The following is a 20,957-nucleotide window of genomic DNA, read 5'->3' on the forward strand; positions in this document are numbered from 1 at the left end:
TGATCACACACACACACACACACACACACACACACACACACACACACACACTCCAGTGCCCAAGATGAAAGCTGCAGTCTATAATCTAATCTGAATGATTGACCACCACTTCTGTCAGATGCTATTGGTCACAAGGACCAAGGACTCTGGTAAAATGTGGGAGGGGCTATTCAAGGGTTTGCAAACCAGGATATGAGGACCACTGGGAATCACCCCAGGAGATGGCCAACATCACTGATTTTTTTTCTCATGAATATTCTAGACGTCATCCAATTTTTCATGATGACATTTTAAATTTTCTTTTTTACCAGCACTGTCAGCAGGAAATCAAATTCTATTTACTATTTTCTTTCTTTCTACTTTAATTGCTAGGAAGTCTTGTTAGGCAGAATGTGGCATCTGTGTACATGGCCAGATTGGGGGTGGAGGAGGAAGAAATGTCCTGCCTATCTCTCTGTGAATTGGGGGGAAATTCCATTTTTAATATCTTTTGGTTAATATTCACACTTGTCATGCAAAATAAACCAGCTTTCTTTCTCATAATGTCACTTGAAACAAGTTCAGAGTGAATATAATATGAATCCTAAATGTTTTCTGTCTTAGCCCTGACACATTTACTCATGTCACGAAGCCCCAGCTGAGCTGCCAGGAAGTGGAGCTGTTGCCACTCTTGTTAAAGTTTAACCTCAAACACAGCCCACTGTAGCTTGGAAACACGGATTTGATTAATGGTTATAATCAAAGTAACTTCATTATGTAAGCGTCATAACCCAGCCAAGAAGATATTTTAGTATGTGCTAAGAACTTATTAATTCCTGGCTGGAGAAATCATTTTCTTTATGGGGATTAGAGCTGCCCAGTAGGTAGCCTCACTTGCTAAAACTTTTATGAACAATAAGTATTTGGACAGGAGGAATTTTTGATTCTGCAGCAGTGATAATAGCACTTTGTGTTTCTGCGGGGCCTTTCTTCCGACACACTCAGTGGGTTCCACTAGCATAATCTCATTAATCCTGATCACAGCCTCAGGAGGCTGGAGGTCTCATTGTTCTTACAGATGAAGAAATGGAGATGAAGCTGAGAGGCAGGGACCCCAAACGGAGAAAAAGCCACTCAGCCTTTGAATCCCTGGGGAAGAAGGGGGCCCATAATTGGAAACCATTTTCTCTAGCAAAGCGCTGTAGACGTTTTCAAGAATAATGACCATAGTAGCATTATTCACGGTGGCCCAAAGGTGAAAGCCATGCAAGGGTCCATGGATGGAGGAATGGATAAACAAAAGGTGGTGTATGCACACAAGAGAATGTTGCTCAGGCTCTAAAAGGAAGGACATTCTGACACACGCTACAGCATGGATGAGCCATGATGACTTTATGCTAGGTGAAATAAGCCTGTCCCAGAGGGACACATACTGCAGTATTCCTCTTCTCTGAAGTCCTTAAAGGAGTCAAATGCATGGAAATGGAAAGTAGAATGGTAGCTGGGAGAGAGGGAATAGGAGTTGAGTTTTAATAGGGACACACTTTTAGTTTGGGAAGATGAAAAAGTTGTGGAGACGGATCGTGGGGAAGGTTGCACAACAGTGTGAGTGTACTTAATGTCACTGACAGTACACTTCAAAGTGGATAAGATGGTAAATTTGATGTTAGGTGTGTTGGGGAGAACATGTGTTCACTGTGACTGGGAAATGTGACTCTGGGTTCCTTGATGGCCCCAGGTGATGCCAGGACAGTAACCACAATTACAGTGAAAGATAATGTTGATGGGTTGTACTGTATTAGAAATGAGACTAACCACTTTTCTCATTAGGGTTTGCCCTGTGTGCATGGCCTTCATCATGGCAATAGAGAAAAAGAAGGCCACTGGCTTCCCGTTCCATCTTCCAGACTGTGGTTGGTCATGCCCAAGTCTTGCCCAAGAGACTGCCTCCTCCCAGCTCCTGTGCCCCCTTCAGGTGACTAGGTAACAGCAGCAGCTGCCTAGGAGACCAAGTATTTATCAGGTTCCAGGGCCAGCATCCTGGGGATGTGACCAGTGCGGTGGCATGGGCCCCTAAGCTCTCAAGAGCCTTGTGCTTAGGGTTTAACGTTCTTCAGCCACCATCTTGAAATTCTTAATAATTTTGTCTCTAAGTTTGTGTTTGTAAGCGAAGTCTGATGGAACAGTGGAGCTTGAGCTGGGGACTTGGGGCCTCAGCCCCGCTATCATCCATCTCCCACTGCAACCTGTCTCCCCGTTCTCCTACTCCCAGAGCCCCAGGCTCCCCTTTTCTGCAGTCACCCACTCAACAATCCCTGAGGTTGTTCTCACCTGCGGACCCTAGGGTATGTTGGAAGATCAAGGTCAGGCTCCTCACAGCATCTCCATGCCCTCCTTGCCTGGAGGTGGCCATGCCAGGAGCTTTTATTTTATTTTAATTTTTTATTGTTATGTTAATCACCATATATTACATCATTAGTTTTTGGTGCAGTGTTCCATGATTCATTGTTTGTTCATAACACCCAGTGCTCCATGCAAAACGTGCCCTCTTTAATACCCATCACCAGGCTAACCCATCCCCCTACCCCCCTCCCCTCTAGAACCCTCAGTTTGTTTTTCAGAGTCCATCATCTCTCATGGTTCGTCTCCCCCTCTGACATACTCCCCTTTTCTTCCTCTCCTGTTATCTTCTTCTTTTTCTTTTTTCTTAAAATATGTTGCGTTATTTGTTTCAGAAGTACAGATCTGTGATTCAACAGTCTTGCACAATTCACAGCGCTCACTGTAGCACATACCCTCCCCAATGTCTATCACCCAGCCACCCCATCCCTCCCACCCCCGACCACTCCAGTAACACACAGTTTGTTTCCTGAGATTAAGAATTCCTCATATCAGTGAGGTCATATGATACATGTCTTTCTCTGATTGACTTATTTCACTCAGCATAACACCCTCCAGTTCCATCCACGTCGTTGCAAATGGCAGGATCTCATTCCTTTTGATGGCTGCATAATATTCCATTGTGTATATATACCACGTCTTCTTGATCCATTCATCTGTCGATGGGCATCTTGGCTCTTTCCACAGTTTGGCTATGGTGGACATTGCTGCTATAAACATTGGGGTACACGTACCCCTTCGGGTCCCTACGTTTGTATCTTTGTGGTAAATACCCAGTAGTGCAATTGCTGGATCGAAGGGTAGCTCTAATTTCAACTGTTTGAGGAACCTCCATACTGTTTTCCAGAGTGGCTGCACCAGCCTGCATTCCCACCAACAGTGTAGGAGGGTTCCCCTTTCTCCGCATCCCCGCCAACATCTGTCATTCCCTGACTTGTTAATTTTAGCCATTCTGACGGGTGTGAGGTGGTATCTCATTGAGGTTTTGATTTGGATTTCCCTGATGCCGAGCGATGTTGAGCACTTTTTCATGTGCCTGTTGGCCATTTGGATGTCTTCTTTGGAGAAATGTCTGTTCATGTCTTCTGCCCATTTCTTGATTGGATTATTTGTTCTTTGGGTGTTGAGTTTGATAAGTTCTTTATAGATTTTGGATACTAGCCCTTTATCTGATATGTCATTTGCAAATATTTTCTCCCATTCTGTCGGTTGTCTTTTGGTTTTGTGGACTGTTTCTTTTGCTGTGCAAAAGCTTTTTATCTTGATGAAATCCCAATAGTTCATTTTTGCCCTGGCTTCCCGTGCCTTTGGTGATGTTTCTAGGAAGAAGTTGCTGCGGCTAAGGTCGAAAAGGTTGCTACCTGTGTTCTCCTTTAGGATTTGGATGGACTCACGCCAGGAGCTTTTAGAAGGTGACAGAATACCACTGGGGTCACCCTTCCAAGTCCCGGGTATGGCTGTCATTCTGGTGGAAGGGGAACCTGGCAGGTGGTTAGGGGTATGCATATGCATGCCAAGTCTCGGGCCTTGTCCTGATGCTGGGAAGGCTGGCACTTGGCCAACCCCAAGCTCAAGAGAACATAAGACTATCCGTTGGCTAATTGAATTTAAATTTAAAAAAAGAAAAAAATATTAAAATTATAAACCATTATGACATGTGGGGAGAGAGAGAGACCACAGAAGAATTTAAAAGGTTTTATATTTTAGAACTTCAATGGCACATTTTTCCTGTTTTTTGAACAAAGGGCCCACGTGTTTGTTTTTGTTCTGGGTCCAGAAATCATGTAGCCAGTCCTGCTGAGCAGTCTCAAATATGCAGTAGGCTTACAGGAGGTATGTGATTTTGCAGCTGAGGAACTGGAGCCATCAAAGACATCATGGGGAGTCTCCCCTGAATGGACCCAGCCCTAGGTCCAGGGGCATCCAAGGATGCTCTGGCTGCCCCATGCCCTGTGTTCTGAGGTGGGCCAGCACCTGGTCCTCCACTATGGTTGGGCAAAGAGGCTTTGCACTTGGATTCAGGAGATCTAGGGCCTCCTTCCTTCTAGATTTTCCATTTACTTCCTAGTTGCATGACTCTAGGCTTATTACTTCCCTTCCCCGGTCCTCTTTTAGTATGAGTAAATGGAATTAAGAATTCCAGGGAGGGCAAGGTAGGGAAAACTGTTCATATTAGGGATTAAAGAACATAACTTTGCTGCATTACTTTTATGGTGAAATTAATGTTTTAAAAATCTTACAAGATGTGGACATTGCTGCTATAAACATTGAGTGCATGTATGTTATTTGAATTTAAATTAAAAAAAATTTATAAAAAGATGCTTTCTAAGGAAAAAAATCCTACCAGATGAAATAGATCTTTGGATTAGGGGTAGGAAAGGGGCGCAAAGAGCATGTGTTCCAGTGTAGCCAGTCTTAAACCCTCTAGTTCCCTGGGTCCTTGCATATAAATAAAGGGAAAGGGGAAAAGATGCCAGTTATTAAATGAACCTGAGCATTCACTTACACTCTATTCTTTATTTTTCCCCACTTCAAGATAGGTATTTAGTGCCTGGTTCTCTTGGATCATCTGCATGGGCATCTGTTAATATAAATTTAAATCTAATGAATCTGCTAAAAATATTATTTCTACATCTCTCACGCGTATTTATAGCAAAACTTAGAATCTACTTAAAGTGGAACTTATCAATAGGTCCTGGGTCATCTCTATGGTCAAAACGTCTATCCCATCAGATTGTTATATGGGTTAAATATATGTGGGGCATATGAGAAAGTTTCCAGAACAGAGTCAGCACTCAAGCAAGTTAGCTATTGCTGTTGTTGTTGTTGTTGTTGTTATTGTTGTTGTTGTTGAATTGTGAGAGAGAGAGAAGAAGAAGGGGAGGAAATTAAGGAAGGATGGAAGGAAGGGGAATAAGGGGGAAGAGTGGGAAGGAAAGGGACAGAGAAAGTGGAGGAGCAGTAGAGCTATCAATGGCCCAGGAGATCAGCCCTTAGAATTGTTGCAGCCCAGGCTTTATTAGGATCACTTGCAGAGCTTCAAATAAAGCCATTCCTGAGCTCCACCCCTGAGACTCTGACTCAGTTGGTCTGGGGTAGGGCCTGGGCACTAGTCCATTTTAAAAACAACCAGGTGATTCCAACTTCTGAGATGCAGCCCAGGTTGAGAATGTCTGGTCCCATTCAGCCCCCCTAGGAATCAGGCCAGTGGTCTTGCCCACTCCTAGCATGTCGTGGATGGTGTGAGGTTGGGGTCCAGCCTCCTTGCTCCTAGTCCCCTTCACACTTCGCCCTCTGATATGACATGTGTGAGAGAGGCACCAGACCCCAAGTCATATCTGCAGAGTCCAGAGTAAGGCACGTGCAGTGGATCCCCACCTCGAGCAGCAGAATTCAGGAAGAGAGCTGCCATCTTAGTACCTTAGTGTCTTAGTGATCTTTGAGATGTTCACTGATTCATGTTTTCACCTAGTCTATTTTAAAATAAAATAATGAAAATTCTGTATTCTGTAAATTTTGATTGGCTGATGAGATAACACTGAAATAAATTTAGATTCAAATCTGTGCATGAAATATTCATTGTGGAATCCAGGCAGTGGGTATATGGCTGTTCAACTTTCCATATGCTTGAAATTTTTCCCAGTCAAATGTTGGGGGATGTGTAAAAAAAAGTACCTGAAGAGGCGCCTGGGTGGCTTAGTTGGTTGATCATCGAACTCTTGATTTAGGCTCAGGTCATGATCTCAGGGTTGTGGGATTGAGCCCCACGTTGGGCTTCACGGTCAGCACTGAGTCTGCTTAAGATTCTCTCTCCCTTTGCCCCTCCCCCCAAAACTTGCTCTCTCTCTCAAAAAAAAAAAAAATACTTGAATAAGTGGGTTTAAAATATGTGTTCATGTCTGAGAATATCTGCCTGCCTCCCTGGTCCTACCACCCATAAACCCTTTGTCCCTGCCTCTGTTTTCTAGCTTGGGCTTTGGGGCAGCCTTGTTGCCTCATCCTTGGACAACACCCTCTTCTGCCACCTCTGTTTGGGTAGAGTGAAGGACTGAGGGACCACCCCTCCCCCAGGAGGCAGGGCTTGCCTGCTCAGACATGGGAGTCCTAGGCACTCAGGAAGGTTGGCCACTATCTACTGGGGTCATTATTGACGATGGTAACATTTGTTTTAGAATAGGACTCATTTAAGTCCGATCCTGGTTTCCTCCTCTCCAAGGCTTTGACACCCACTTCTCTATTCTGGTTTTCTCTTTCTTCTCTGTAAAATGAAGGAATTGAACCAGATGATCGTGACGGGGAGGTTGTCTAGTTAGAAATTATCCAGGATGCTTGGTATTTTGTTCTGTTTCTTTTTCAGTACTAGTTTCAGCCGAGCTGGGGAGTGAGAAAAGAAATAAAAATGTATTAGAATCCATTTTGTGCCATTAAAAGAGGAGAGTAACATTTGCAACTAACCTTGAATATTAGCAGTTTATTAATATAAATGTCCACCACCCTCCTGTATCCCTGAGTTGAGAAAGCAACATATGCATCGATTCTTCGCTGAATCACCTGTCAAAACACACAGTGATGTGCTGTTCACATCCATAGGGTTTACTCTTATGAATAAGATTGGCTATGGCTCTTGGGTGAACCTCCTCAGTGTCCCTGTATTGTGGGAACACCCCTTAAAAGCATCAATATGGTGACACATTCCCCAATGCAGTCTTCTGGTCAGTGTTAAACAGCAAAATCTGTTGGAGGTAGAAGGAGGGCAGAGAGCCATAAGTTCTAGTGTTTGCCAATGTCGATGGTGTAAATCCTCCCACCGTTGCCAATTTCAAGCTAAATAGGTCACGTCCCATGAGTGTGAGTTGTGCTGTAGTGTGCACAGCTTTCCCTGGCTGGTGGCGTGGCTCTGCTACACCCCTGCATCTTTCTGCTGTAAGAAAGTAGGTCAGATGGCACTCCCTTGTTCCATAAGAATGCAGATTTCCTGAACATTGAGATGCTGTTAGATGATACCGTGGTTTATGAAGGAAACATAAACCATGGTAAAACGGCACCTTGCTTAATGGGTAATTTTGCAGGAGAAGCACACAGCATACAGTCTCTGAACAAAGCTCTCTTGGTCTAGATTTCCTTTGCCCCCACAGCCTCTGCATGGTACCAATCCCTGTTAAATTACCCCATCCATTTGTTATGCTTCAGAAATCCTTGCAAAAAGCACTCCTCTGCTGACATGTTGTCATCTCTCAGTACCCATGACCGTGACAGGTGGAAAGGTCATACTTTCAAACATTAGCATTGCAAGGAGCCATGATAATGATCCATTTTTGAAAAGTCTTTTTGACCATTTCTTTACAGGGCTGCAAATACTCGGGTGGGATAGGAGAAGGCAGGCTGGGTCAGGACATTTCTGACCAAATACTGCGTTTATTCATCAGACCTAAAATACCTATTTTGGTGGGACACTCTTCCAAGGGAGAAATGTAAGTAGGAAGAGAAACATCTTTGGCAGAGTAAGATGGGCAAACCATGAACAAGCCAGAGGTTGATGATTTCGGTCAGGCAGGGCTCCCATGTGGAATGCAATTAAGCTTTTCCTTATTAGGGCAAGGAAAGAACAGAAAACAGGTCCTCAAAGCAGCACTGCATTTTTCTTAGGGAGAAATAACATGTTCTTTCAGTGAATTGTTTTAAAGAAACAGGAAATTACCTTCTGGGCTAACAGCAACCTTCAGAGTACATTTGCTCCCCTGCATAGCAGCTCATAAGGCAGGACAGAATACCATTATTTCAGAATTGGCTCACTCTCCTAAGAAGAAGAAGAAACGATCAAATACCCTGAACTTGCCATGTCCTCACTGGAAATCTCTCTGTTTTCATTCTCTGCCATTTTATAAACATCTTCCTCCTGCCTGGCAGCAAACCCACCCCATTGTAGCGCTTACACGCCCCCGACACTGTGAGGCGCTAGCATGGACTGGTTTCTAGAATCCAGCTTTGCCACCAGAGCTCCTCCATCCTGTGCTCTGCTCAGGAATCCTGCAGGCTCCTAGCTGGTGGGACCAGGGGGTCACGTTTCAAAGCGCAATCATAATGTGAGTTTCACAGTTTCTGGCTCATGTTCCTCAGCTCTGAGAGGAAGAATGAGAAGTAAGTATATTCTTCTGGACCCACAACAGATTTGTTCACAGTTTTGCAAGGTCACTTTTTGTGGCTGCGGGATCTTTAATCATCATGTTTTAGCACTTGGCTCTTGTGAGAAGAAAATCTGGGTTAATGAATTTGAGCCCAAACCGAAAGTGTCTTTAGTTAAGAAGCTTTATGAAGGAGATGTGCCCAAAATCCGGAGCAGACCACAGACCCCAAATGAAAGTCCACATCCATTCCTCATCTGAAGATCTCCCCTCCTTCAGGGCATGAAGAAATAAGTCCCTGCCGTCAGAGACATGGAGATGCCATCCATGTATGCTTGTGTGGTGCTGACTGTGCTGTGGGCTGGCTTTGTTAATCCTCTCAATGATCATTATCTCCCTGTGGCAAAGAACAAAACTGAAGCACAGAGCAATTAAGTGACTAGGGCCACACAGTGAGCAAGCAACACATCTAAGGTTCACACTCAGGCCACTACCAGGTTGTGCGGGCTGATGATAACCCAACCTATAACAATGATTTTGCAACTGGGGACCTCTTTGGAAACTATACATGATACACATTACATCTTTCTCTGCAAAGCCATTCAATAGAATTTTTTTTTTCCAAAATAGAACATCTGCCATATTCTCCCAAAGCTCCAAGACCTATGATTAAGGTCAGCTCAAAACAATTCTTAGTCTCCTATTATAGAAAAACCCAAAATAATAATAATAAATAAACATAATGGTTTATACTTCTTTCTCATATGAATGTTTTCTGGAGTGAGGCAGGTTGGCTTGGGCATGATAGTTTCATGGTGTCATCAAGGACCCAGGCTCCTGTCTCCAGAGTCATCTCATGATCTGAGATGACAGTTGGCACTCCAGGTATTAGATCCTGATGTCGGGCTGGAACAGGAGGAAACAGAGAAAGCCCAAAAGGATTCCAACCAGCAGAGCTCACCTCCCAGGAGACCTTGATGCATCATCGCCTTGAGCTAGCAACACCCAACTCTAAGAAAAACTTGGAAACACATTCTTTTATTCAGGTATATTTTTAATAATGTATCTTGTTAAAAGCTGTGGAAAGAGGGAAAATGGGCTTCCAGAGGCAACTGGAAATTTCTGCTCAGTCAACAGTCCATACCTATTGTCAATTTCAGAGGGCCTCATAAATAATTCCCCTGAATTCAGAATCGAGCAAGAGATAGACACAGGGGTAGGATGGTTTGATCTTAGTTTTCTGGAGAATGTGTGCTTGCAGATGCTACACTCTAGAATTAGGGAGACTTAGCCACCCAGTCTCTGCCAGAGCTGGAGACATACACACCTCTTGTTTGGACACATCCTCTTTCCATTACAGGAAGTTTGTAGATCAGAACATGTGTCCTCTGCCAACAGATAACTGGAAGGGACTGGTCACACTTCTCAGTTCCCCACCCAACTCTCAAATCAGGTTATTCACTGCCTCTCCATTCAGGAGAGGGGTCAGGAGTGTTGCTTTCATTGATGGTCCCCCCACACGGAAGCATAATGAGCAGGGGGCATTTCTCCCAACAACAACCTGCCCATTTTGGCTGCTGGGGCCTCACTTTTTTAATGATGTTCTGTTATTTTATTTCTTGTCTGCAAATTTTTCTGCATATATCCAACAGTATGCTAGGAAACGTTTAACCGCCAGGTCTCCAAAAACATGTATAAATACTAATAAAATATATCATACTCAGCATCGTCAATTCCATAGAGCCAATTCCTTCTCATAAAATGCTTTTATTGCCTTTAAGTGAACTCTCATTTCTATAGCCACCATATGGCTGCTATGCTGAACCAGTGTTGTTCCAACATGAAGGTCGTTTGGTGCTTCTGTTTGTAGTAATAGGGAAGACAGAAGCGAAACAGGAAGACTGATCAGGGAATGTCATTCATTTATCAAAGGTGTGAGTGAATTGTTTGCTAAAATAGATGAACCAGACTCCTTTGCTGAATTTTGCATACTGGGAGAATAGTTTCTCAACATTTGGAGCTATGTAAAATGTAACAGCTTCGGACATTTGTCTTGTTACTAACATTTTCCTCCATCCTTTTCTTAAATCCAGACAATCAATAAGACAATAAACCAAGCCTGATGCAAAGCATCTACAAAAGTGGGGCATGCGCTGACTCATTAACTCCTAGGTCCCACAGGGTCCCTGTCAGTTGGTTCTACACAAATCCACTGGTGTCTGCCCGAGTTGCCAGACAAACCCATCCAGGACCCCAAATCCCTGCAGCCCTGGGCATTTCTGGTGGGGTCTCCACCTCGCACTGGGTTTAAAATGCAGAAGCCAACAGTCAGCATTACACATGTCCCCACCAGTACACCTTGGCTCACTCCCTCACCCCAGACACCCCCATTTTTCATCATCGGTTGGAGTGAGGCCCATCATCATCATCACAGACCCAGTGGAAGCAAAGCAGCAGAGTGACTCCCTGCTTTAAACTCAAATAAATCCACACATCAACACACATCCAAGTGAAAACATAAATATTTTGTTCCTAGGTGTCTTCTTTAGCAATGAGTTGACGATTATGGGTTAAACATAACAGAGACTGCCCCGATCTTGGATACTTGAATTATTTTTCCTATTTTCGTCCACATTTTTTGCCCTCAGTTTTATCCAATGAATCTTACAATAAGGCAACCAATTCCTGTCTTTAAGAGATCAAGTAATTGTAGAAGAAAAGAAAGCATCTTGGGAGATTCTCAAATAATTTGGCTCCTTAAAACATACTTTTTAAAAATAAAAACTCCACTGAATTTCAGATTTCTAAGTAATTTTATAGCATACACAAATACGGAGTTTATAATTATCATGGAAAAAAATTTTCACCAGTAACAAAGACCCCGACTTAACGCATTGAACGTACCTGAATACATCCTAAGTAGCCAGTCCCCCACCACTGACAACATTGTGGCAAGAGCCTACGCGCACGCTAGCACCACCAGGATTCAACAGGTGCCCCTGATTCTTTCTCTGAATCTCTTGGGGGAAAGTGGCACTACCACTTCCTACTGGTATATTTTCAAGGGAAGACATCAAGGGATGCTTACAGAGAGATGTTGAGTTCATCCCACACCATCCCATGAATAAAATGTCCACACAACTGACTTCTTCTACGCCCCTGGACATATAAAATGTTTTTTATTAGCCATTTTGGAAAGAAATCGTCTCAAAGAATAATAAGAAAAAAAGAAATAGTTCTGTCTCTTATTAAACAAACCACACCAGACCAATTTAACATTTTTTCGATGGCTGAGGATCATCATTTGAAAACCCATGATGATGGTCTTCTGGGTGTGGGGAATGCTGAGTGCAGGGTGAGGGGAGGCGGGACACTGTGTTTGCCAGCCCCAGGTGGTCGTGGCCACCGTGATCTCGAGGTGTGTGCTGTTCCTCCCTCTTCTCTCACATCAGCTCTCTGGCAGCTCTTCTTCTCTTGGTGGCTCGACCGGGACAGCCTGCTGCTCTCTCCAAGTGTAGGTTTTAATCTGATAGGCGGGAAAGTCATTTAACCATGTTCCTCTGTCCTGCATATAAACATGAAGAGACTTTGAGAGAGCATCTAGAGCTTTCTCCTACTGCTAGAATGTTTGCATTTTGTAGCTATCTGAGGGCTATTTAGGAGTTCTTAGACACTATTTATGATTGCTTCATTTTTCCCATAGAGATATTCCCATAAATATTTCCTGTGGTTGAGGTTTGTTGAAATCATGCCACTCTAAAGACAATTCCCACTTTATGTTTCAAGGGGAAGTGATAAGGAGACATATCAGAAGAGTCTCACAGGCTGGTTTGACCTCTCCCCATAACTGTGTTCAGGAAAGTGGTCCCCAGCAGTTCCCAGCACCATAATGAGTATGCATCACAGTACACTGGACAGGGAGGGATCACACACAAGGCTCCATGCAAGAAAGCACCTGTGCCCCCACTGGCCAGGGGCACATGTATTCAGTGCTCTTGTCCACTTGCCCCTTGGTCCTTCCACACACCGGATGTTCAAGTTCCACACCTGCTGTTCAAAGGTTTTTGGTAGCACTCAGAACCCTTTGATTGTAGATGGTGCGAAGTTGCAGGCAAGAGTATCAAATGAGGGGTGATGGTCCACTCTGCTCCCTGTTCCCCCAGAGCCTCCCCCTGGCCTCCTCTCCTGTAGAGGACACCCTTGGAGAGGGACGCCATGTCTCCCTTTAGCCCCTCCCAATGGAGTGCCCATTCAGCCTCTTCTCTTGGTAGAGACCCTCAGTTGGTGACTATTGGGACCAGCTAATGGGGCCAGTGAACTCCTGGGGCTTTAGTCCCTTCCCCCAGTGGGGTGGAGAATTGGAATATGTTGCAAAGGCTCCCATCTGGTGTCCCAGACTCACAGCTCAGTGGCCACTTCTTGTGCTGCTGCACAGGCTGCCACAGGAAGCCTCCTGCCTTCTGCCTGATCTCAGAGAAGGAGGGGCTTCAGCCCCTGTGTTTGCTTAATTCTCTAAGGTGGCACGTACAGACCTCTCCTAGGAGCTTCCTCACCACCCTCAACTCCTCTGCAGTGGCGGCACTGTGGTGGCCATGGGGTTTCTACAGCCAGTGGGCATCCAGCTGGTGCTCACCTTACAGCTTTGCCCTACACATGGTTGAAGGGGAACATTTCTGTCCTGCGTCATAAACTCTGAATCCTAACCACTCCTCCCCCTTTCCTCTTCTGTGCTCAGTCTTCTGACACAGAGATTGGAAAAATGGTGAAGCCATTTGGAAATACAGTGTGGCAGTTTCTCAAAATGTTAAACAGAATTTCCATGTGACGCGGCGATTCCTCCTAGGGATCTACCTGGGAATAAGTGGAACCATAGGTCCTCACAAGAACCTGCACCCTTATGTTGATAGCAGCATTATCCGTAATATCCCCAAAATGGAAACAATGCCAGTGTGCATCAATGGATGGATGAGTGAACAGAACGTGGAAATCCCACGCAATGCAATATTATTCAACAACAAAAAGGAACAAAGAGCTGATACACACTACAGAATGGATGAACCTGGAAAATACGATCACTGAGGAAAAAAACCATAAAGTTAGATAAGAAAGAATACCTACTGTGGGATCCTATTTATAGGAAATGTCCAGAAAAGGCAAATCTAGAAGGATGAATGTCGATCAGTGATTGCCTGGGACTGGGGTGGAGGGGTATCTTTTCAGGGTAATAGAAATGTTCTAAAACTTGCTATGGTGATAATTACACAACTCTATATACCTGTGTTGGGTTGTAATGGTGTGTGTTGGATAAGGTAAATATACTTGTGTTGCCCCCCCCACAATACATGCCCATCTGAACCTCAGAACATGACTTCATGTGGAAATAAGTTATTTGCAGATATAATTAGTTAAGATGAAGTCATAATGCATGAGGGTGGGTCCTAAATCCCAATGACTGGTATCCTTAGAAGAAATCCACATGAAGACACGGCAAAACCCTCAAGGAAGAACATGATAGGACATGAGGGCAGAGATGGGGGTGATGCGGACACAAACCGAGGAGCAGCGGGGCCACCAACGGCCAGAAGAGGCAAGGAATGATTCTTCCCTAGAACTTGGGAAGGAGTATAGCCCTGCCAGCACCTTGATCTTGGACTGACTTCCAGACATGTGAAAGAACAGACTTCTGCTGTTGAAAGCCACCCAGCTCATGGTGGTTGTTTACAGCCGTCCTAGGAAACGAATACTATAGGAAACCCCATTCAGCTGTGCACTTAATGCAGGTGATTTTTATGGTATGTAAATTGGACCTCAATAAAGCTGTTGAGAAAAATTAAATTTTTTGTCAAACCGGCTGGAGGAAGTGAGTGATCAGGGCTGAAGTCAGGGGCTCACAAGCCAGGCTGGCTGTCACGCAGGTGTGCTACAAGTGGGGTCTCACCACAGCTGTGGATTAAACAAGAGACTCATGGTGCTGCTTCTCCCAGTCAGTCTGTCCCCTCCATGCCTCCTCCTCTCTGCCACACACCTGCTGACTGAGCAGGGGACCTCCTGTGGGTGTCCAGACTGCAGAGCTTGGAGATTTTTTACCCGTTGTGTTATGTCTCACATCACTCCGGTATGCTGTGGGGAAGACGAGACTCAGTACCTGCCAGTCTGAAAAGAAGTCACAGTGTTTCTGTGGCCACCTGCCCAAGGAGCAGTGGAGGGCTTCTGAGGTGGCCAAGAAAGTACACAAGTGTGAGCTTGACCTTAGAAATGAGGAAGGGCCTTTCTCCCCATGATGGTGGAAATGAGGCCTAAAACAGGTAAAAATATAGATTTATTTGGTTATTTTTCAAACCTCCTGGTCCTTTTTTGAGAGTGTCTTTTTCCCTTCTTGTGTTTTTTAAAAATCTTTAAACATTTTGTGTATAATTGTTTTCTAGTCTGTGTCTGATCATTCTAGCATCTAAGGTGCTTGGGCTGATTCTCAGTGATGGTGGGTCATGTCCTCACATGTGTTTTACTTTTGGTTTGTTAGCTCATGTTCAGCAGAGGTTTATCTAGGAGAATTCCTATGGGCCTGGTTGGAGTGTGCCTCCCTCTGGAGCGTGTTTGTGTTTCTTGTGCTAGGATCTTCAGGCCTATGGCTAAAGTAAGGTCACCAGCATCTTGACCCTTTAGCATGAATCCAACTCCAAACTGACGCGGAGTCAGACCAGCTATGGATTCTCAGGGGAGACTTGTTTTCTTCACTCATAACATGAGCCAAGGCAGTTTGCTTCTCCCTTTGCCTGTGTGGATCTTGTTGTCATTGTTGTAGGTACTTGCTCTGAAGGTGGTGTCCATTGAGGAACCTGGTTTGAAGGGCCCGCTTTTAACTCCCTCTCTCTCAGGTAGCCAGGGCCCCAGCATCCTAATACCGCTGGTCTTTCAACATCCACTTCTGTCTCCGGGATTTCTCTCACTTTCTTATAAGCTCAGTGTGTGCAGCCCGTGTGCTCGTTCTGTGCTGCTCTGCATTTCTAGGTGGTGTGTGGAATGGGAGCAGGGTCTTAAGTCACCCAGCATAGTGCCAAGAATGGGGGTCTTTAGATTAATTGTTGCGGTGGGAGAGGGGGAACTAGAGAAGTTGAAAAATAAAGCTTTCTGTTTTCTTGGTGAACTGGGGATGAGATTCCCTGCCATGTGATGGGAGAGGGGTGGGTCTGAGGTCTCCAGGTGACCACGACAGTTAGTAACAACTGTGGGAGAGAAGCATAGACAGAAGTCACCTCAACGAGGGGTCAGCAGCGATCAGGGCCCCAACCTAAGTTGATTAGTAAGGTTTCAGAGTTCCACAATTGAAAATGGTAGTTAGAAACTGTCATTTAATGGAAGCCCCCTCTCCAGTCTATTCAGAAGTAAAGTCATTTCCCTATGTGTCCGACGGGACATACGCTATGCTCCGCGACCTGTGTGTGCCCGCGGTGGGCTGGGAAGAAAGCAGCGCCCCCCCCAAATTTGAAATCCCGCAACATCTTCTGAATGAATGAGCTGAGGGCTCATTTCGTCAGGTTTCACTTTTCTGGCACCTTCCCTCTCTTCTGTTCATGATTCTTGCTCCGCTGTTTCTTGAATACATTGTATTTCAAAGAAACCCCTCTTTAAGCATGATTTAGCTGGGTGTTACGGTGGGGAAATCAAGAATGCTGCTTTGCCAAATAAGCCATGTCCCTCTTGGGTTTTCAGTTCCTGCGATGATAACGTCCTATCCAAACACGACCCTGGCCACTCAGGGTCAGAAGAAAGAAATGAGTTGCGCGGCCCATGGTGAGAAGCCCATCATAGTCCGCTGGGAGAAGGAAGACCGGATCATTAACCCTGAGATGGCCCGTTACCTCGTGTCCACCAAGGAGGTGGGAGAGGAGGTGATCTCTACTCTGCAGGTAAAACACGGTGAACACAACAGATCAGAATCTAACTTCATTGGCAGGATAATCCTACCCTTTCACCTAAGTGGGTGCATGTGGGAGATAAACAGCAAATAATCTTTCAGGATTTATTTATGATGCACCATCTCTCTCCGTCCCCTTACAGCAACATTACTGAGTCACCTACAAAAACAGTGCTTGATCTTAAGTGTTAGGAAGAATAAAATGATGACAAGCATGCCAGGGAACCCAACTGTAATTTAAAAAAAAAATGGGAGAAATCGAGTTTCTTAATGACAGATAATCCTGGAGAAATGACCTCCTATGCTCTGCACCTGTTTTAACATCCTGCAGAAACAGAAATTAGATAGGCTTTATAAGGAAACATGTTTTGCTTTTTTGGGAAAAATCCAATATAAAACCTTCTGTCCTTCATAGAGGATCACAAAAGCTAGCAAAAAGTATTATAGTGCCTTATATATTTTTTAGTACTGTTGGTAATTAACTGAGTGGTGTTTTTAGTAGGGGGAGAAGTGACGCTGTAGCATCACATCTGGGAAAAAAAAAAAAAAAGCCCTGTGTTTGACACGCTGAGATTGATTCATGTGCAGGTCCAATCCTGGGGTCCTTCTAGAGAGAACTCTAATGAGGGTCCTGCAGGACCAAGCATTTACTGCAGGATTTATAGATCTGCTTCTCCAGGCAGTGTTGCTTTGGATGCACTAAAAGCACACCACGAGAAAAATAAATGCATATGTGGAATATACATCCACCTGACCATGGCATCCTACATAAATGACACATCCAATTTAATGAGCTGGCAGCTAGCATTGACAAGGTACATTGAACCTGTCCATCTACACCATCACAAGTGCAAGGAGATAATTTGCTCTCAGGGGCATGTGTTTGTGTGTGTGGGTGTGTGGGTGTGTGTGTGCCCGTGCAGGCGTGCAGGGGCGCGTGTTGGGGATGCAGGAAGGGTGGGAGTGGAGAGATTTTTACAGCCAAAAGCCCTTTTAGTTGTCCTCGCTCCATGCTACTGGATAAGATGGCTTTCTTTCTGCTTTACACATAGATTTTGCCAACTGTTAGAGAAGACTCTGGCTTCTTCTCCTGTCATGCTATCAATTCTTATGGGGAGGACCGTGGAATAATTCAGCTCACAGTGCAAGGTAGGAAGGAGACCGAACTGGGGGAAAACACGGCTTTTAGGACAGTAAGTGTATGCCCAGGCTTGGACCTCTGTGGTGGGCTCAGCTTTCTATGTAAAACCTCCTGATTCCCAGAAAATCTTAAATGTGTTCAAAGTTGATGTTAAAACAGTATTTTGCAGTACCCATGATTGTGTCACAGTGCAGCCCCAAAGCACAGGGAACAGAGTCCTGAAAGGAATTGGGCCAGATGACCCCTAGTCCCATCGAAGGCACCAAATGCAGGAGTGCACCTGCTTAGCCAAATGGTGGGAATCCTTGTGCTAGGCAATCCGAAGGAAAAGGAAAGTTTAACATTGGAAGCCAAAATATTTTTTGAGTTCTGGATTCCAAACCAGAAGAGTGACATTTAATCTACATCCCGCTTTGGCCCAGCCAGGCCACAAAAGCCTGACAAATAGCCCTGGTGAAAACACCGGGCAGTTTGGGAAAGTGGAATTTCTCCTCCACGAGATGCAATTATGAAAAAAAATGTTTCCTGGTAAACGTGTCAGCCACCGTCGAAGGCTGACAAAGCTTTTCTGAGCCGAACTCAGCATTTCCACCATGTCTTCTGTCTGAGTCATGTTTGAACTAAGCCCAGGTTTTCCTGTCGATTGCACAGAGCCCCCAGACCCTCCCGAAATTGAGATCAAAGACGTGAAAGCACGCACAATCACCCTCAGGTGGACCATGGGGTTTGACGGCAACAGCCCCATTACGGGCTACGATATTGAATGCAAAAATAAATCAGGTAAGTCCTTTATTTCCTCCAGCTTTATTTCTACTTCAAAAAGCCCTTTTCTTGTTCTCCTCGGTTATTCATGATTACCTGTACGAATAAACCCCGACTCAAGGAAACTTGGAGGGGGCTCTTTTTACCAGTTTGTCTTTTCTTGCTCAGAGCACACCGCGTCTCCTTTGCAGGGTAGGGTCTGTGTGCAGGGGCCTGGCTCTGCCTCAGCCCTTCCTTCTTTCCCTCCGGACTCCAGGCTTGCTTCCCACCCACCACCCTGGCGTTCTTGCCGCAGACCAGCAAGCGGCGTGTTATGTTTTCTTCCCCACCCCCTACCCCCTAGCTGTCCTTCAGATCCCATTTCCTCAGCTGAGGGGCTGCCCTAGACAGGGACTTCTGTCTAGAGCCTGGGCGTCGGCTGAGCTCAGACTCTGTAAGCCCAGTTTGTACAGAGACAGAGCTGCTCCGTGTGGAGATGGGCACTGACCCTGCAGGGAGGTTCCGGAAGAGCCGCAGGGACAGTCCGGGGGCACTTGCCTCTGCTCAGAGCATCACCTGTTTCCCCGGGGCCAGAGGGGCCATAAATAAAACAGACTCAGTGGTCAGGCCACAACAGGTGTGTCCGTTCTTCCTAAATATGTTAAATAACGTATTTAACGATCTGTTAAATATGTTATTCTGGATCCTCTGAAAAGCAGAAATCAAGCTAGGATTAGATTTTATTAGGGGATTTTATTAGGGGAAATGCAAAGATTTTATTAGGGGAAATGACTGTGTGAGTGAGTGAAATGGGGAGGGAGCCAGAAAGAAGATGGAAGAGGCATTTGACCAGAAAGAAAATCTGATTCTGAATGAAAAAGAGAGCAAGAGAAAGTTGGGTAGAAGTGTTCTAGTCTCTTGTGCCATCCAAGGAAGAATTCAGCAAGGTCAATAGGGAGTCCTTGAGCCAGCCAGAGTCAGCTGCCAACTGAGTCCCAAATTTTTTAGGAATGGCACTGGCACCAGTGCCAGCATCACTTGGAACTCTAGGATCCATCAGGCCAAGGGTAGAAGGCCACCAGTGCGGCATCTGTTCAGGACTTTGTGTCCCATTAAAGAGAGGAGGACTCAGAGCAGCACCAGCATGTGTGGGGTTAACAGACCTCCCACGTAGCCTTATTTTTCACTTTCTGGGCACCGGACTTGACTTCGGCTTCGCGGGTGGTGACTTACTCAGTATATTTGGGCGGAGGCGGTAGTGAGAATGAAGCCCGGGCAGCTGGAGGCAGGCCCTGAGTGAGGGGAGGTTTCAGGACCTGAGTGCAAGGGAAGGGACAAGGGAGTGGCAGGGGCTGGACGGACGACCGAGGGGGCAGTGTCCCAGCAGCAGTGCGTGAACCTGCTTCACACCCGGAACAGTGGTTTTAGCAAGAGCAATGCAGCTGCACTGGGAATGCACAGAAGAGCAGCTCGTTTGCCCAGAGTCACGGCGGAGTCCCAGCAGTGAGGCCACGCAGCCACGGGGCCTGCCTGAGCTCGGAGAGAGGAGCGCGGGGGCGGCCAGAGGCACGGTCGCCGGGGAACCGGACAGCGGGCGCGGGCTGGGGGCGGAAGACGCAGTGACGCGGCGAGCTAGTGAAGACAGTGCTGGCCTAAACGGGACTCTTGTGGGAGCTTCCCTGGGGCCAAAGGGAAGAGAGCACACCTGCCTTCGTTGGAGAGACGCAGGTCAGGAAGGAGCCAAGGGGCTCCAAGTTCTGAGACACTCACCTTGAAGTCGAGGAAACACTTCTTAGGTGAGGCAAGCGGGTCCTAGCAGGGAAGGGCCGGGACGCTGACCGTAACAAGGAGAACTCCAGAGAAAGGCAGAGGCACGTGGTGGGGACAGTCCACAAGGTCCCAGGGCGGGGAGGCCCCCACCCGTCTCTCTGGCTGAGCATAACTGCAGGATGGCGGGCTTCTGTGCTCTTGGCAAGGGTGCCTGGGGCATCTCTCGGGGGAGCGGTTCAGTGCCTCCCTGTTTTCGGGGGAAGCAGTCGTTTCCAGGTGCTGGTCTCCAACCAGCCGTGTGCCTTCACTAGCCCCTTGCTCTCAGCTTTCCCTGCTGTGCAATGGGACACCACAGCATTTCCCTGGGACAGGAGTCCCTCAGAGGCCACAGGCTGCCCTCTGGCAAGAGCACCCCCTTCCCTGGACCACACGGTTCCCATGCTTACTCCCACCTGCTCCTTAGACCCCACCTCTCATGTCACCTCCACAAGGACGCATTCCTGGCCCACCACCGAGGCCAGGCCTCCTGTCATGTGCTCCCACAGCATCATCTCCTTCCTTTCCCGGCTGAGCCATCACAGGCGATCGTATAGTTGTTTCTGTGATTATGGGTTTTTTTTTTTTTTTTCTAAATTTATCAACATTTCCTTTTATTGCATCTGGATTTTGAGTCAAGTTAGAAAAGCCGTTCTCTACAGTTGGGCTATGAAAGGATCCACCCTGATTTCTACTTGTATGGTTTCTTTCTCTCGCTCCTACATTCAGATCGCTGATCCATTTGGACTTGATTCCTGTGTATTCTGGGAGATACGGGTCCAGTTTGATCTTTTCCCAGATGGAAATCTTGCTGCCCCAACATGACTTATTAAAAAGCCCACCTTTCCCCAGT

The 20,957-nt window shown here is 46.0% G+C and overlaps 1 protein-coding gene across 1 annotated transcript in view; it reads left to right on the forward strand.

The window, feature by feature from the left end:
- DSCAM (DS cell adhesion molecule) overlaps nucleotides 1-20,957 on the forward strand; it is a 672,449-nt gene that overhangs the window by 521,724 nt on the left and 129,768 nt on the right. The window contains exons 12-14 of the mRNA XM_028126500.2: nucleotides 16,212-16,408; nucleotides 17,469-17,565; nucleotides 18,209-18,337. Of these exons, the coding sequence (XP_027982301.1) occupies nucleotides 16,212-16,408; nucleotides 17,469-17,565; nucleotides 18,209-18,337 (423 nt within the window). The remainder of the gene's footprint in view (nucleotides 1-16,211; nucleotides 16,409-17,468; nucleotides 17,566-18,208; nucleotides 18,338-20,957) is intronic.

The sequence above is a fragment of the Eumetopias jubatus genome, unplaced genomic scaffold, assembly GCF_037043125.1.
Source record: "Eumetopias jubatus isolate StellerSeaLion01/CBP00866 unplaced genomic scaffold, mEumJub1_p1.0 scaffold_1, whole genome shotgun sequence".
Taxonomy (NCBI): Eukaryota; Metazoa; Chordata; class Mammalia; order Carnivora; family Otariidae; genus Eumetopias; species Eumetopias jubatus.